A 19,317-nucleotide genomic window follows, 5' to 3' on the forward strand; every position below is an offset into this window, starting at 1 on the left:
GGAGATCTTGCTGGCCAGGGTAGTTGACTTACACCTTCTGGAGCACGTTGGGTGGCACGGGATACATGCGGACGTGCATTGTCCTGTCGGAACAGCAAGGTCCCTTGCCGGTCTAGGAATGGTAGAACGACGGGTTCGATGACGGTTTGGATGTACCGTGCACTATTCAGTGTCCCCTCGACGATCACCAGTGGTGTACGGCCAGTGTAGGAGATCGCTCCCCACACCATGATGCCGGGTGTTGGCCCTGTGTGCCTCGGTCGTATGCAGTCCTGATTGCGGCGCTCACCTGCACGGCGCCAAACACGCATACGACCATCATTGGCACCAAGGCAGAAGCGACTCTCATCGCTGAAGACGACACGTCTCCATTCGTCCCTCCATTCACGCCTGTCGCGACACCACTGGAGGCGGGCTGCACGATATTGGGGCGTGAGCGGAAGACGGCCTAACGGTGTGCGGGACCGTAGCCCAGCTTCATGGAGACGGTTGCGAATGGTCCTCGCCGATACCCCAGGAGCAACAGTGTCCCTAATTTGCTGGGAAGTGGCGGTGCGGTCCCCTACGGCACTGCGTAGGATCCTACGGTCTTGGCATGCATCCGTGCGTCGCTGCGGTCCGGTCCCAGGTCGACGGGCACGTGCACCTTCCGCCGACCACTGGCAACAACATCGATGTACTGTGGAGACCTCACGCCCCACGTGTTGAGCAATTCGGCGGTACGTCCACCCGGCCTCCCGCATGCCCACTATACGCCCTCGCTCAAAGTCCGTCAACTGCACATACGGTTCACGTCCACGCTGTCGCGGCATGCTACCAGTGTTAAAGACTGCGATGGAGCTCCGTATGCCACGGCAAACTGGCTGACACTGACGGCGGCGGTGCACAAATGCTGCGCAGCTAGCGCCATTCGACGGCCAAGACCGCGGTTCCTGGTGTGTCCGCTGTGCCGTGCGTGTGATCATTGCTTGTACAGCCCTCTCGCAGTGTCCGGAGCAAGTATGGTGAGTCTGACACACCAGTGTCAATGTGTTCTTTTTTCCATTTCCAGGAGTGTACTTTATAGCACAAAATTGTTCATGTAATTCCTCAATTTTGTTCTTTGGTATGTATCAATGTGATGATGAAAATATTACACTAACAGTGGTAGACTAAAACCTTCTTTTTAAGAAAACTGAATAAATAGTATCCATTTTTTCTCAAATTAGCAGTTTTTCTGTAGATATTTATTCTTTGTAAACATATATACTATACAGCACTACACCACAAGATTAGTGCAATTAAAGTGTATGGACATAGTTTTTAACATATGCCTCTTGTTTGTTAATGCATATGTTGACTCATTCTCTGAAAGTGATCCTTTATGATAGAAACTATAGAACATGATGAATGAAAGAAAAAAATAATTCTGATAGATTATACGAGTATTACCCGTCACACCTAGATAACTTCATATGGCTGTAACAATTCATATTTCGATTTAGTGTTTGTATCAACTGCAAATGCGTTTCTTAACTCTGGTTGCGTTAAGGGGACCACACCGTGGTTCAGGTCGAAAAAAATCGATTTTCGGTTTTCACCATATTTCGATAGATTAAGGTTTTATTGAAGTACTCTGAAAAGGATTTTGCTGAAAAAAATTTTTTCAAGGTTTTAAAGAGTATTTTCCTACCACATGTGTTTATGTGGTATTTAAAGAGTATTTTCCTACCACATGTGTTTATGTGCCATGCCCACTTTTCTATCGCCCACTTTTCTGCATATGTTTTAGATCTTTATATCCCCTACATTGCACGTTAGGGATTTTTTTTTACTCCTGAGTGTGCTGGCTATCCTTGGAATGCAACAGTCGGTATTCTTTTGTTTATGCTGTTTGCAAACAACACGCTTTCAAACATGCAGTTAGTTTTGTTCTAGTGTGATTGCGAGTAGTTGTTACAGAAAACTTGCAGGTATACTATGGGCAGGCAATTAGGAGAAACAAAGAAAATATGGAGGCAATGAAGAGAGATGTTTGGGCCATATCCTTCCATAGTTCCTCTACTGATGATAAGACATGTCTTGGATTGTGACCATCAGGAGAAAATTCATGGTGCAAATACAATAGGGCACTGGCAACTGGAGAATCTTATTCCCACCAGCACTCTTTTCCTGCTGCTGTTATTACAGCAATTAAACATATTTCCAGAGACTTGGCTCATCCTGACCTTCAAAGGAAATGTCTGCATGGGCAGACACAGAACCCAAATGAATGTTTCAACAGCATAATTTGGAACTGCTTTCCTAAAACTGTATTTGTAGTCATGCATACAATGTAACTACGAGTTTATGATGCTGTTATTACACTTAACTGTGGTAATATTGGAAAGTGTTGGGTACTGAAAAAGCTGGTAATTAATCCTGGTGAAAATATGATCAATGGGCTGCAACATTGTGATAAAATGAGGATAGCCAATGCAGACAGTTCTGCATCTAATATGGCCAAGAAACCAAGACAAACATCCAGGAAGGTGAAAAAGAAGCTGGAAGACATGCTAGAGGCCAAAGAAGGGCCATCATATGCAGAAGGACAATTTTAATTAACTGTAAGTAACAAATTTCAAAAGTTTTTTCTTTTAAGTCAGTTTCCTGCAAACTAAAATTTTCAGTACATATGCCCCATTATATCAGAAACTATTATAGATAAATGAATGAAATTTTCAGGCACTCTGCGCAACATAAAAAGCCACCTCTGGTACTACACTCATTAATTCCCCCATTTGGGAGTTCACAAAAAATATTGTCTGCAGAAAAAACTTATTACATATTAAAAAAGTATTTCTTAAAAACTATAAAATGGATACAGTAGATTTGAGTACAGTTGATTCTATTAGCATCATGTAACATACAGAAAAAGTATTAAGGTCCTGCATCAAATAGTTTTTTTTCGGAAATGGGTCAAATACTTGCCTAAATTAACATGGGTTAGATAGGCAGGGTGTGGTCCCTTTAAGAGGCGTCACTATCATCTGCAGGTTCAGAATACACTACAACACTTACTCCTGACCAAATTCCGCATTTTTACATGAACTGTGGTTTGAAACCAGATGGAAAACATTGATTTTCTGTTGAAATATAATATAAACATTGTTAATTTTTAAAGTTAACTTAGCATCAGGGAGTAAAACATTTGTTTAATCTGCATTAATAGCCTTCCATTGTACAATTTCAAGTGTAACAAGTTTTCTTTTAACTTTTTTCAGTGTGTTTATTTCCTGGCATGTGAAGATGTCAACTGTGACACATCATCTGGTGATACTGAAGTATCAACAACTGCAGTGGTACTTGATCACCTACACTCACATGCCCTGTACCAGATAGAAATAACATCAGTGTCTGTTACTGGCCTCACATCAGGAAGTCGTATTATCAATGCTGTAACAGCACATACAGGTATAAAGATATTTGCCTTTTAAATATTGTTAAATGTGGGTTAAATACAATTAGAGTAGCGTGATTCATATGCCTTTAACAAAAAAAATTTAAATTTTATATTTATTACTTGACATGTGTCATGCATTACAGCTTTGGTGTTCACATCTTATAATATTAGAGAACTGCGCGCAAATATTTACATTCATAGTATAAGAAGCATAACAGAGGTAACTTTTCATTGTTACACTGTAACAACTACAAACTTTTTGAATAATCAGGGAAACAGAAATGGATATATAAAAAATCGGAGTAAACACAACTCATAGATGTTTGCAGAGCCAGGGCTATGAGCGGACTTGGGTGCAGGGGTGGGGGGAGCGGCGAAAGTAGGAGGGGAACTGGGGAGCTGGTGCAGCACTCACGGGGCAAACCTGTTATTCCCGTTTGATAGACAGGTACTTAACCTATTGTTCTGTTAACAGGATCCTTCCTTTTGATTGATAGGCACTTAACCTATTGTCCTCCCACCCCTTCCCACTCCTCTCAACCTCAGAAAATCTCCAACCCACCCCCTCTGCCTCACTGCTACAGGTACAATCTCCGGTCTGATTTATTGAAATAGCCCCTCTCACTCTTATCAGTTTGACTGATTATTTAATTAAACTGATCAATTAATTAACCTCTCCCCCTCTGGTAAACACCCCTCCCCTCCTACCCTCCCTCCAGGCATTTGGCGGGAAAAAAGACTCAGTTGATCGGTCATTTGGAGGGAAAGAGATTGCTGTGTATGGAATATTGTTTGAACAACTTAGACAATGTGTCGAATATTGTTTATGTAAACAATTTAACAGATTCAAGGCAGTGTACGGAATATATGGAAATTGGTGGAGAGGAAGGATCTCATAACAGGAAATTCAAGGGTTTAAAGTTAATTTATAAAAAATTCAGTTTGTTGGGCTGGATTGCTCTTGCTCATCATTCTCTGCTGTTTGGAAACATGTAACTCTTGTAAGAAGAAATTACTTAGGGGCAAACATGTTGCATAACTTAATGTTCAGAACTGTACTGTGGGTGTCTTAACCTAATACTGTAGAACAAAAGAAAACTGGTATTTTTCATTTATAATTTTAATGTTTAGCCCTTTGTCAGCACTTAACCTATTGTTCTGCTAAGTGGTTTTCCCCAGTTGCTTAACCTATTGTACCGTCTTTGGTACCAAATTAAGTAATTAGTTATGTCCTCCCACCATTTTCTGGTACATTTTACGAAATTCATTTGCTTTTGAACGCCATTTCTGGGGCATTCTTCTTTGTCTCCCACCCCCTTAAACTAATGTACTGTGTTTTACACAAAAATTATGCAAATTAACTTATTGATGTGGAACGACCTGTTTTTTGCACCATGTCACCCACTCACATACACTATCCCCTTAACAACTGTAGCACTAACACCACGTTGATATGAAAAATGTATGCAAATTAATTAAATCTATATTCTTCACATGTGTGGGGTAGTTTATCTTAATTTGCAGCATCCTGTTTGTCAGTGAAATCGCTGGAATAAAGTTTAATCAAAAGATCGCTAATAAAAAGCACATTCCGCCACCTGATGCCCAACACCACCGTGTGCACTGGCAGCCCCCACAAAGTGACGATGCGGCTGTCAGCTGCCGAGCGATGCACAGGTGTCCGTACGGGTCCTGGAAACACGAGGCGGCAGCATCGCCTTCATACTTGGCACATGAGAAATTGATGAGACTGCTCATGATGTCATTCAATTAGAATATAATTTGTTGAAATTCGTTGAAAATGTTGAAACTTGCTGAAATTTCTTGAAATTTAGTATATACCTACAGCATTAGTGGTTTAGCGCGGTGTTAGCACCACAAGAGGCTGAGATATGGTGTGCTTGTTGAGCAGTCGGTAGTCGGTGTTCAATTAGCGAGATGTTGGACTCATTCAGACTTTCACACAAGGGGTGCATGCACAACTGACTGCATGAAGATGAAACCGAGCATTAATGAGTGAAGATAAGAAGAGGAAGAATACGGTTCTGCAAATAAATGCATTAAAGATGCATGGATACATCTGTCTCTGATGGAATGGTCTGTCATTTCTGAAACCTACATATAAGTTCCCACCACACAAGAGCCAACTGCCTCCGATCTACCAGAGCAAAGAACTGACCTAGTTCGTGGAATCTCCGATAGAGGTCGTCGCAATACGTCACGTTATCATGCAGTTTAGTCCATAGGAGCACAGCAACAGGATGACGTCACGTGTTTTTCTCAGCTGTGCGTCTGCCCCTCCTCATCCCCCCTCCCCCCCCCCCTCCCCGGTGGTGTGGAGGGGAAAACTGCTAGGAAATGGAATCAGCCTATTCTGGGCTGCTGGAGAGAGGAAGGACTGTACTTTATTCATTTTTGGAACAATTTATTTAGCAATGAATTTCACATAGTTTATTTACTAAGCTGGTGCAAAAACACTGACCCTGATGTGCTTGGGAGTCACAATTAACAATTTACAGACCTGGAAACTACTCGTAAATATTGCATTACGCTGATGTGCAGAGTCGCTAACAACTCGTAAATTACCGAAATAATCCAGTACACAGCATACAGACTGCCATCTACTTGTAGATCACTGAAATAATGCATGCAAACATGTTCACAACGCTTAAACACCCGAAAATGATTCAGTGCACAAACATTCAGTACACATAAAAAACGCAACTTGTCAGCAACTCGAATCCTGATTCCACAGGATGGAAAGCCTAAAAGCACCCCCCTAACACATGGGAACTGTCAACATGTGGGAGAGGAAATTTAGATTAGTGTACACTACTTATGTTGCTCGGGAAACTGATCCTAATATCCATCCTAATTACATAATTATTCACAAAGTTCGGCCCTAATTACATAGCATAACGCTACACAAGAACGTCCTAAAATCGCTATATAGAGCAACAACTGACTATACAATACATCTGGTGTTATCCTATCGGAATAAAACAACGCAATACCACTCCAAACTCACGCAAATATCGATCCTAACTACGTAATTAATCACAAAGATTGCACTTAATTACACAACTATATGCATAGCGCTACACAAGGACGGCAATACTCCGCAAAACTGACGATACTGTACAATTGGTGTTATCCTGCTGGAAAAAAAGTCTTCCAATACCACCCGAAACTAGTGAAAGAAACACTCAAAGTCCACCCTACAGCTACAAGCTAGGGGGAAAAAGGCTGGGGGCTAAGGTGCAATATTTATTCTCTTTGGTGGGAAATACGTTCAACTGACTAGATGCTGGTGTTGGACAGAAAGGAGTTTAAAAAAAGTGTATTACCTGCAAGCATATAGCATCTTTCGCTGTTTGGCGTCAGAGTTCACTACACACGCCTACAAAAAACCACCTTACTGCCCAGCTAACCGAAGCCAATACACGCTATCACAGTTGATGAAAAAAAATGCGGCACAGTTATAATTTCACTTCGAAATTGTCACGTGGAAAACCGGCATTCGTATTGAATGGGTCATCATGCATCACATGTACTGGGGACAATTGTCGTCCTAAAAGACTACAGTTGACCGTGCGTTCTCATCCATGTACAATCACAAAGTACGGGATGGATCTACTCCGCCAATAGCCACATGGTCTGTGCTGGCCACTGCCCGCACTCATACAATCGCACTTCGGCAACACAAAAGCAGGTGTAGTTAACTAGGAGATAAAGGGGCGGCTCGCCCCAAATGCATCTTGGTTGTCTAAAGTACAGTGCCGCAGCCGCCCCTAATGGCTAGGAGGCGCCGCCTTCACACACTAGACAGGTCCGCTCCAGCAGGGACCAGACGAGAGCCACAGTATTGTAGAGGACTCACCCGCCGTTCTGCGAGGGAATAGTTAACATCAACTCGACTCCTATAATAAAGATACTATTAACAATAGGGGAAAAAAACCTGCCACGACGATAATAAATTTTCTCTTTCCATGAAAAGAGACAGTGTCCAGGTTCATTTCATTTTATGAGCAAAATCGGTCTAGTTTTTTACTTTCGACTGAGAAACTTATCATGTCTGCCAAGACATTTACGAGGGAACCCGAAAAAGAAATTTGAGGAAACCCATATTTCCACTCATGAATACCGATGTCGGTGATGTAACAGATTCCAAATCACCCCTACGATTTACAAAGTCAAATAAGGTGTTCTTCGTATCTAGAGAGCCAAATGCACAGACCACAATCGAACTTCTCTCAACTAAATAAAGACGTGAAATGCGAAGAATCAGTCAACGGAACAATTTACATGGGATGGAATAATGGCCCAGCGCAAACACACGTCCATATTGAATCTTCTCAAATTTCCACTTGATCACGAAAGCTGTCCAACACATACTAAGTATTAGTTCGCTATTCTGCCGTCTAGAGGACTACACAGTTAAGTGAACTACATTCCTGCATTGCAACAGCCCTCTCCGTTCAAACGCCCCTGCCGTTAGCCAGAAGTGTGAATCATTCCTGCCACAGGCCACGTATAGAACGAATCATCCTACAAAATCGGCCAAATATATATTTGATCGCTGTGCTTAGAATTAAATGTTACGGTTGCGGTTTCAGTTGAATGACGTTCGACAATGAGTGAAGTTACGGAAATAGGCCCTGCTGACGGCTCTGGAAATAGAAATATCTCCACCATTCTTATGACTTGACATACTCTCCCCTTTACTATCGCAGTATTTCATGTCAAATTCATACCCTCCTTACGACTGGACCTAGTCCAGTGCTTTGCACATGTCAGAACACAAACACATACTGTATAAACCTGATGCTAATGGAGAACCTATAACACATCCCCTACTACTAATACATTGTCAATAAATTATTACTGGCGATACGAAATAATACTGACCGAAAATCAACGATTGGTGGTCCTGTCTCATAAGTTTTTTTTTGCGAGTGGTACCACTGTGTCTTAGAAAGAGAGGCGTAATCATGTTACAAACCATCAGATGTTGGAAAACACAACCATATTACCATCACAAGCGGTCTTGGTTCTACAGGTGCTTACATTTATCCATGTTAAAAGCTGTACTCTTTATAAATCGAGGTACGACATTACCTCTGAACAAGGTGGATTTATGTCCAGTCAAATACCGTGACACTGGATACAGATAGTGATCGTTGGAGTATATAGTATCAGACCAGCAGTGCGGTTACACGTTGCGGACGGTGCAATAATAAAACTACCCAATTTAGAAAGTGATTCAGCTAAGGAACATGGTACGAAACCGGTATTTCCAAATTTCTCACGCCGAAGCCGCTAGATATTTCTGCAGTATTTGTAACGCATTATGTTCAGTGATATATCCACTAGGCTATAGGCGATGGTTGACTGAGAAGGATCACAAACAGTAGATGGCGTGCTCATTGAGGTCGTAAGAAATGTTCAGTAGGTTTACAGATCTCTAGTGCTACGCCATCTGCTAGAAATGCTGCCTGGGATTTGGAATTAAGTCTGCCTATTCCAGCACATATCTGCGTGGGGTCCTATGAAGAAGTCCTTTAATGATTACAGCCATTAGTGAATCATATTTCTGGCACTCTCATATCTCGGAACGAGTCACCTTACTCGAAACTATCTGCTACAGTAAAATTTCAACCTTGTTTTAGGTAGGTACGTTGATTTACGTAAAAAATGCTTCTAACTGCGTCCGTCTGTAGCTCCATCACACATAAAAATCACCGGTTTGTAGGTCTTCTTAACTGTCTGCTATAACAGTACAACACTTTCAAATCTGTTACTACACATCGACAAAGAGTGCTAACCTCCTCGAGATGAGAGCATCTTGAGAAATCTTGTGCACTTGGATGGAGAAGGACACGGCAAGCTCCATGCATTTACGAGATGTGGAATGTAGCGGTGTACTTCTGGGAGGTTGCAGATGAAATTAATAGTAGTGCTGCTGGGTGGGTTGGTCAAAAACAGTGTGAGGGGGTCTTTCGGTCTCTAATTTTACCCTACGACCTTGAGAATGCTCTGTGACTCCCATTAGCATAGAGATGGATCGTAAATTAAGCACTATGCTCGAGGTGTCAGAAATATGTAGAGTGCTGTCTGGAATATTTCGATGTTGTATGCGTTCGAGAATTAACAATGAATGGACTTACTGCACAGTCATCTATCTACATTCACAATGGTACTCGAAAAGTTGGGAAGGGGTTGTTTAGCTATGATATTGAAATTGGGAAACGTGCTGTCGCATCATTCGTCGATGTTGAAATTACTGTGAAATTGCTAAAACTGTTCGCACTATCAACTGTGATGCTTATTATTTCAGTACATAGACAGTGTCTTTTCTGTCCCATCCGTCCACTAGTACGCTGTTGGTTACCACATAATGATTGACTGACAACGCTTGTTTGAGTTGGAGAAAGAGTTTTGGTGGAGGGATAACACCTTCTGGTAATGGCTAACACGGAAACAGTGATCGCATGCATGACTGCAGTATGAGGAATGAGTCGAAATGGGACGCAGAGCCGTCAGCTATTCTGTCACTGTGACAGATGAGTTTAAATGTAGAGCTCGTCAATCACTTTCGGACTGTAGTTTGGTAACTCTCCACAGTGCGGCAAAACTCTTCCAGTTTCCTTATGTTGTAACTGATTTTTATTTAAAATCATCCAGTGTGTGTGGTGTGTTATGGTAGCAGCGATAACAAAGTGATTTGCACCACGTGACGTCTAGTTTTGTGCGAGAGGCTATGGATCAGAACGTGTTAATGGAACTTTGGAACCTTGCACAGACCTCGAAGTCATGGTGGAAAAACAAAATATATGGCGATGTACAAGGTGTACTGCAGCAGAAAAAAGAATGTTTCAAACAACGAGACAGGGTCACAGGAAGCGTCTCTTGCGACTTGCAATATAGTCTGGGGGATATGATAATCCTCCTACAGTACAGGTGTTGAAACTTTAAACTGGTCTATTAAGTTGATCAATACCTGCATATTTAATAGCATCGTCAGATGTGATCGATGCCGGCGCGCATGCAGTATTCGTTTTCGGTGTATGGGAGAAGAGAGGTGTGGTAAAATTCTTATCGAGTCCTCTGTCGGATGAAGTTAGTGGAGCTTTTATAGTTCGTAATTTTTCTCTGTTGGATGGTAGATAATAACGAAGATAGCATGTTGGGGCGATAGATGTGAATGGGCCCTGAGGGAGGTGGATCTGTAGTACTTATATGGAGTTTTGGGACGCACCCTAGTGCAGTAGGAAAAATCCTCCTCCTTCTCTCAGTTCCCATTTCCACTGTTCTGATTTAAACTGGAACGACTACGTGCGTAAAGCTGCAGAAATGACAGCAGTTGCAGGATGCATAGGGACTACCTAAGACGAGGTTGGAATTTTACTGTAGCAGATAGGTTCGAGGAAGGTGATTCGTTTCTAGATATGAGAGTGCCAGAAATATAATTCACTAGTGGCTGTAATCATTAAAGGACTTCTCCATAGGACCCAACGCAGGTTTGTGCTTGACTGGGGAGACTTGATTCCAAATCCCAGGTATGATTTCTAGCGGATAGCGTAGCACTAGAGATCTGAAAAGCTAGTGTACATTTCTTATGATCTCAATCAGCACACCATCTACTGTTTGTGATCCCTCTCAATCAACCATTCCCTATAGCTCAATTGTTATATCACTGAACCTCTGACGTGATATCGACACAGAGTGCGTTACAAATATTGGAGAAATATCTAGCGGCGGCGGCGTGAGGGAGTTGGAAATCCAGGTTTCATACCACGTTCCTTAACCGAATACACATTCTAAATTGGGTAATTTTATTGTGAGGTTGCACTTTTGGCTATGTGTAACTGCACTGCTGGTCTAGTAGCATATACTCCAGCAATCACCGTCTAAATTCAGTGTTACGGTATTTGTCCAGATAAAAAACCACCTCATTCTGAGGTAATGTCGTACCTGGATTTATAAAGCCAGTATAGCTTTTAACATCCGATTGATCCTCACCACTGCTCGCACTGTGGTTGACCCCTCACCTGTGGTCGAGTGGGAGGTCGCCCCGGGGCGAAGTAGGCGGCGAAAGACTTCCCAGGCGGCCGCACGTAGGGCCTCCCCGGTTTGTCTGACAAACAGGTTCCACGTGCTGTCTGTGGCTGACACTGTCGCTGAGCCAGATGCTGTCGCCTGTCCTGTTTCAGGGGAAATCACTCAGCCTGCAAGATCCGGGCAATTGCAGAGGGTGGGATTATTATTGGTAGTTGGGAGCTCCAACGTTAGGCGCATTATGGGGCCCCTTAGGGACTTGGCTGACAAGAAGGGTAAGAAAACCAATGTGCACTCCGTGTGCATACTGGGTGGAGTCATTCCGGATGTGGAAAGGGCCCTCCCAGATGCCATGAAGAGCACAGGGTGCAGCCAACTGCCGGTGGTAGCTCACGTTGGTACCAATAATGTGTGTCACTTTGGATCAAAAGATATTCTCTCTGGTTTCCAGCGGCTAACAGAAGTGGTAGAGGCTGCCAGTCTTGCTTGCAAGATGAAAGCAGTGCTGACCATTTGCATTATAGTCGACAGGACCGGTTGCGGACCTCTGGTACAGAGCCGAGTGGAGGGTCTCCATCAGAGGCTCAGGCCGTTTCTGCGACCGTGCAGACTGCAGATTCCTCGACTTGCGCCAAAGGGTGGTTGGGTTTCGGGTTCCCCTGAATAGGTCAGGTGTCCACAACACGCAGGAGGCGGCTACACGTGTAGCAGGGTCTGTGTGGCGTGGACTGGGCGGTTTTTTAGGTTAGAGGGTCTCGGGAAATTACCAGATGGGCTTCAGTCACAAAGGGTGCAGGCCGAACGCAGGAAGAACGTAGATACCATCGGTATAACGGTTGTAAATTTTCGTAGCCGTGTTGGGAAAGTACCAGAGCTCCAAGCGCTAATAGAAAGCATTGATGCTCGAATCATTATAGGCACTGAAAGCTCGTTAAAGCTCAGCGGAAATTTTTGAGAAGAATCTAACGGTGTTCCGAAAGGATAGGCTAAAACGGCTGGCTATGGCGTATTTGTTGCTGTTAGAAGTAGTTTAACTTGTCGCGAAATTGAAGTAGATACTTTCTGTGGGTTAGTATGGGCAGGGGTCATTGGTGGCAACCGGAATAAAATAATAATAGGACCCTTTTACCGACCTCCGAATTCAGATGATACAGTTGCTGAAAGGTTCAAAGAAAACTTGAGTTTGATTTCAAACACGTACCCGACCCATGCGATAATAGTTGGTGGTGACTTTTAATTTACCCTCGACATGTTGGCGAAAATACATGTTTTATTCCGTAGGTACGCATAAAATATCATCCGGAATTGTGCTAAACGCATTCTCTGAAAATTATTTCAGGCAATCATTTCATGAGCCCACGCGAACAGTAAACGTTATGAAAACGCACTTGATGACCTCTTAGCGACAAATAATCCTGAGTTAATAACAAACATCAGAACCTATCAAAACCGCTACAGGGATTAGTGAACACAGGGTTGTCGTAGCGAGAATGAGTACTGTAATCCCCAAATCCTCCAAAAATAAGCGAAAAATATACCTGCAAAAAAAAAAAAAAAAAAAAAACATAAAAATTTACTTGACGCTTTCCTGAGGGACCATCTCCACTCATTCCAAATTAATAATATAGGTGTAGACCAGATGTGGCTTGAATTAAAAGAAATAGTATCGGCAGCAATTGAGACAGATTTATACCAAATAAATTAACAAACGGTGCAGCTGATCGTTCTTGGTAAACGAAACGGGTTAGAACACTGTTGCAGAAACAACGAAACAAACATGCCAATTTTAAACAGACGCAAAATCCCCAAGATTGGTGATCTTTTACAGAAGCTCGAAATTTAGCGCGGGCTTCCATGCAAGATGGTTATAACGGTTTTCACAACGAAACGTTGTCTCGAAACCTGGCAGAAAATCCAAAGAGGTTCTGGTCGTATGTGGAGTATGTTAGCGGCAAGAAACAATCGATGCCTTCTCTGCGCGATAGCAATGGAGATACTATCGAAGACATTGCTACCAAAGCAGAGTTACTAAATACAGCCTTCCGAAATGCCTTTACAAACGAAGACGAAGTAAATGTTCCAGAATTCGAATCGAGAACAGCTACCAACATGAGTAACGTAGAAGTAAATATATTCGGAGTGGTGAAGCAACTTAAATCACTTAATAAAAGCAAGTCTTCTGGTCCAGACTGTATACCAATTAGGTTCCTGTCGGAGTATGCTGATGCATTAGCTCTATACTTAACAGTCATATACGATCGTTTGCTCGACGAAAGATCTATACCCAAAGACTGGAATGTTGCACAGGTCACACCAATATTCAAGAAAGGTAGTAGGAGTAATCCACTAAATTATACGCCCATATCGTTAACGTCGATATGCAGCAGGGTTTTGGAACATATATTGTGTTCAAACATAATGAATTACCTCGATGAAAACTGTTTATTGGCATACTGTTAAATGGGTTTAGAAAACATCGTTCCTGTGAAACACAACTAGCTCATCACTCACATGAAGTGTTGAATGCTATTGACAAAGGATTTCAGATCCATTCCGTATTCCCGGAAGGCTTTTGACACTGTACCACACAAGCGGCTTGTAGTGAAATTGCGTGCTTATGGAATATCGTCTCAGTTCTGTGACTGGATTTGTGATTTCCTGTCATAGAGGTCAAAGTTCGTACTAATGGACGGAAAGTCATCGAGTAATACAGAAGTGATTTCTGGCGTTCCCCAAGGTAGTGTTATAGGCCCTTTGCTGTTCCTTATCTATATAAACGATTTGGGAGACAATCTGAGCAGCCGTCTTATCGACTAATAAAGTCATCATAAGATCAAAAAAAAAATTGCAAAGCGGTTTAGAAATGATACCTGAATGGTGAAAAAATTGGCAGTTGACCCTAATTAACGAAAAGTGTAAGGTCATCCACACGAGTGCTAAAACGAATTCGTTTAACTTCGGCTTTACGATAAATCAGTCTAAGCTAAATGCCGTAAATTCAACAAAATATCTAGGTATTGCAGTTACGAACAACTTAAATTGGAAGGAGCACATAGAAAATATTGTGGGGAAGGCTAACCAAAGACTGCGTTTTATTTGCAGAACACTTAGAAAATGTAACAGATCTACTAAGGAGGCTTCCTACACTTGTCCTTCTTCTTTTAGAATACTGCTGCGCGGTGTGGGATCCTTACCAGATAGGACTGATGGAGTACATAGAAAAAGTTCAGAGAAGGGCAGCACGTTTTGTATTATCGCGAAATATGGGAGAGAGTGTCATAGAAATGATACAGGAACTGAGCTGGACGTCATTAAAAGAAAGGCATTTTTCGTTGAAACGCAATCTTTCCACGAAATTCCAATCACCAACTTTCTCCTCCCAATGCGAAAATATTTTGTTGACACCGACCTACATAGGATCATCATGATAAAATAAGGGAAATCAGAGCTCGTACGGGAAGATATAGGTGTTCGTTCTTTTCGCGCGCTATACGAGATTGGAATAATAGAGAATTGTGACGGTGGTTCGATGAACCCTCTGCCAAGCACTTAAATGTGATTTTCAGAGTATCCATGTAGATGTAGATGTAAAATAAATTTACATACCATAGCGATGATACTTCGTTGTATAAAATTGCCTCTAGAAGTTTTACGAAACATTATGTACACGTTCCTGACACTTTATGTAAAAAGTTTATTTCTACATATAAACTGTTAAGACACTTAATATGGTTGTGTTTTTTAACATCTGACGCTTTGTAAGACGATCACGCCTCTCTTTCTAAGAGACAGTGGTACCACTCGCATGAAAAACTTATGAGACAACATGACCACCAACCGTTGATGTTCAGTCAGTATTATTTCGTATCGCCAGCAATCACTTATCGACAACGTATTATACTTAGTAGTAGGAGATATGTGATAGGTTTGCCATTAGCATCAGGTTTATAAAGTATGTGTTTGTGTTCCGACATGTGCAAAGGAGATGACTATGTCCAGTCATATGGAAGGTATGAATTTGACATGGAATACTGCGATAGCCCTCCCCCCATGAACCATGGACCTTGCCGTTGGTGGGGAGGCTTGCGTGCCTCAGCGATACAGATAGCCGTACCGTAGGTACAACCACAACGGAAGGGTATCTGTTGAGAGGCCAGACAAACGTGTGGTTCCTGAAGAGGGGCACCAGCCTTTTCAGTAGTTGCAGGGGCAACAGTCTGGATGATTCACTGATCTGGCCTTGTAACATTAACCAAAACGGCCTTGCTGTGCTGGTACTGCGAACGGCTGAAAGCAAGGGGAAACTACGGCCGGAATTTTTCCCGAGGGCATGCAGCTTTACTGTATGATTAAATGATGGCGGCGTCCTCTTGGGTAAAATATTCCGGAGGTAAAATAGTCCCCCATTCGGATCTCCGGGCGGGGACTACTCAAGAGGATGTCGTTATCAGGAGAAAGAAAACTGGCGTTCTACGGATCGGAGCGTGGAATGTCAGATCCCTTAATCGGGCACGTAGGTTAGAAAATTTAAAAAGGGAAATGGATAGGTTAAAGTTAGATATAGTGAGAATTAGTGAAGTTCGGTGGCAGGAGGAACAAGACTTCTGGTCAGGTGACTACAGGGTTATAAACACAAAGTCAAATAGGGGTAATGGAGGAGTAGGTTTAATAATGAATAAAAAAATAGGAGTACGGGTAAGCTACTACAAACAGCATAGTGAACCCATTATTGTGGCCAAGATAGACACGAAGCCCACGCCTACTACAGTAGTACAAGTTTATATGCCAACTAGATCTGTATATGGTGAAGAAATTGATGAAATGTATGATGAGATAAAAGAAATTATTCAGGTAGTGAAGGGAGACGAAAATTTAATAGTCATGGGTGACTGGAATTCGAGAGTAGGTAAAGGGAGAGAAGGAAACATAGTAGGTGAATATGGATTCGGGGTAAGGAATGAAAGAGGAAGCCGTCTGGTAGAATTTTGCACAGAGCATAACTTAAATCATAGCTAACACTTGGTTCAAGAATCATGAAAGAAGGTTGTATACATGGAAGAATCCTGGAGATACTAGAAGGTATCGGATAGATTATGTAATGGTAACACAGAGATTTAGGAACCAGGTTTTAAATTGTAAGACATTTCCAGGGCAAATGTGGACTCTGACCACAATCTGTTGGTTATGAACTGTAGATTAAAACTGAAGAAACTGCAAAAAGCTGGGAATTTAAGGAAATGGGACGTGGATAAATTGACTAAACCAGAGGTTGTACAGAGTTTCAGGGAGAGCGTAAGGGAACAATTGACAGGAATGGGGGAAAGAAATACAGTAGAAGAAGAATGGGTAGCTCTGAGGGCTGAAGTAGTGAAGGCAGCAGAGGACCAAGTAGGTAAAAAGACAACAGCTAGTAGAAATCCTTGGGTAACAGAAGAAATATTGAATTTAATTGATGAAAGGAGAAAATATAAAAATGCAGTAAATGAAGCAGGCAAAAAGGAATATAAACGTCTCAAAAATGAGATCGACAGGAAGTGCAAAATGGCTAAGTAGGGATGGTTACAGGACAAATGTAAGGATGTAGGGGCTTATCTTGCTAGGTGTAAGATAGATACTGCCTACAGGAAAATTAAAGAGACCGTTGGAGAAAAGAGAACCACTTGTATGAACATCAAGAGCTCAGATGGAAACCCAGTTCTAAGCAAAGAAGGGAAAGCAGAAAGGTGGAAGGAGTATATAGAGGCTCTATACAAGGGCGATGTAGTTGAGGACAATATTATGGAAATGGAAGAGGATGTAGATGAAGATGAAATGGGAGATACGATACTGCGTGAAGAGTTTGACAGAGTACTGAAAGACCTGAGTCGAAACAAGGCCCCCGGAGTAGACAACATTCCATTGGAACTACTGACGGCCTTGGGAGAGCCAGTCCTGACAAAACTCTACCATCTTGTGAGCAAGATGTATGAGACAGGCGAAATACCCTCAGACTTCAAGAAGAATATAATAATTCCAATCCCAAAGAAAGCAGGTGTTGACAGATGTGAAAATTACCGAACAATCAGTTTAATAAGCCACAGCTGCAAAATACTGACACGAATTCTTTACAGACGAATGGAAAAACTAGTAGAAGCCAACCTTGGGGAAGATCAGTTTGGATTCCGTAGAAATACTGGAACACGTGAGGCAATACTGACCTTACGACTTATCTTAGAAGAAAGATTAAGGAAAGGCAAACCTACGTTTCTAGCATTTGTAGACTTAGAGAAAGCTTTTGACAATGTTGACTGGAATACTCTCTTTCAAATTCTAAAGGTGGCAGGGGTAAAATACAGGGAGCGAAAGGCTATTTACAATTTGTACAGAAACCAGATGGCAGTTATAAGAGACGAGGGACATGAAAGGGTAGCAGCGGTGGGGAAGGGAGTAAGACAGGGTTGTAGCCTCTCCCCGATGTTATTCAATCTGTATATTGAGCAAGCAGTAAAGGAAACAAAAGAAAATTTCGGAGTAGGTATTAAAATCCATGGAGAAGAAATAAAAAGTTTGAGGTTCGCCGATGACATTGTAATTCTGTCAGAGACAGCAAAGGACTTGGAAGAGCAGTTGAACGGAATGGATGGTATCTTGAAGGGAGGATATAAGATGAACATCAACAAAAGGAAAACGAGGATAATGGAATGTAGTGGAATTAAGTCGGGTGATGCTGAGGGAATTAGATTAGGAAATGAGACACTTAAAGTAGTAAAGGAGTTTTGCTATTTGGGGAGCAAAATAATTGATGATGGTCAAAGTAGAGAGGATATAAAATGTAGACTGGCAATGGCAAGGAAAGCGTTTCTGAAGAAGAGAAATTTGTTAACATCGAGTATAGATTTAAGTGTCAGGAAGTCATTTCTGGAAGTATTTGTATGGAGTGTAGCCATGTATGGAAGTGAAACATGGACGGTAAATAGTTTGGACAAGAAGAGAATAGAAGCTTTCGAAATGTGGTGCTACAGAAGAATGCTGAAGATTAGATGGGTAGATCACATAACTAATGAGGAAGTATTGAATAGGATTGGGGAGAAGAGAAGTTTGTGGCACAACTTGACCAGAAGAAGGGATCGGTTGGTAGGACATGTTCTGAGGCATCAAGGGATCACCAATTTAGTATTGGAGGGCAGCGTGGAGGGTAAAAATCGTAGAGGGAGACCAAGAGATGAATACACTAAGCAAATTTTGAAGGATGTAGGTTGCAGTAGGTACTGGGAGATGAAGAAGCTTGCACAGGATAGAGTAGCATGGAGAGCTGCATCAAACCAGTCTCAGGACTGAAGATCACAACAACAACAACTGCGATAGCAAAGGGAAGAGTATGTCAAGTCAAAACAGTGGTAGAGATATTTATACCGGGTGTTCAAAAAGTCAGTATAAATTTGAAAACAGAATAAATCACGGAATAATGTAGATAGAGAGGTACAAATTGACACACTTGCTTGGAATGACATGGGGTTTTATTAGAACCAAAAAAGTACAAAAGTTCAAAAAATGTCTGACAGATGGCGCTTCATCTGATCAGAATAGCAATAATTAGCATAACAAAGTAAGACAAAGCAAAGATGATGTTCTTTACAGGAAATGCTCAATATGTCCACCATCATTCCTCCACAGCTGTAGTCGAGGAATAACGTTGTGAACAGCACTGTAAAGCATGTCCGGAGTTATGGTGAGACATTGGCGTCGGATGTTGTCTTTCAGCATCCCTAGAGATGTCGGTCGATCACGATACACTTGCGACTTCAGGTAACGCCAAAGCCAATAATCGCACGGACTGAGGTCTGGGGACCTGGGCGGCC

General features: G+C 42.1%; 1 protein-coding gene across 2 annotated transcripts in view; it reads left to right on the top strand.

The window, feature by feature from the left end:
- Window positions 1-19,317, top strand: part of LOC126092114 (titin-like) — a 511,816-nt gene that overhangs the window by 390,133 nt on the left and 102,366 nt on the right. For both annotated transcript variants that reach the window (XM_049907552.1, XM_049907553.1), the window contains one exon: window positions 3,243-3,432. In XM_049907552.1, coding sequence (XP_049763509.1) covers window positions 3,243-3,432 — 190 coding nt within the window. The remainder of the gene's footprint in view (window positions 1-3,242; window positions 3,433-19,317) is intronic.

This window comes from Schistocerca cancellata, chromosome 7 (genome assembly GCF_023864275.1).
Source record: "Schistocerca cancellata isolate TAMUIC-IGC-003103 chromosome 7, iqSchCanc2.1, whole genome shotgun sequence".
In the NCBI taxonomy this organism is placed as follows: Eukaryota; Metazoa; Arthropoda; class Insecta; order Orthoptera; family Acrididae; genus Schistocerca; species Schistocerca cancellata.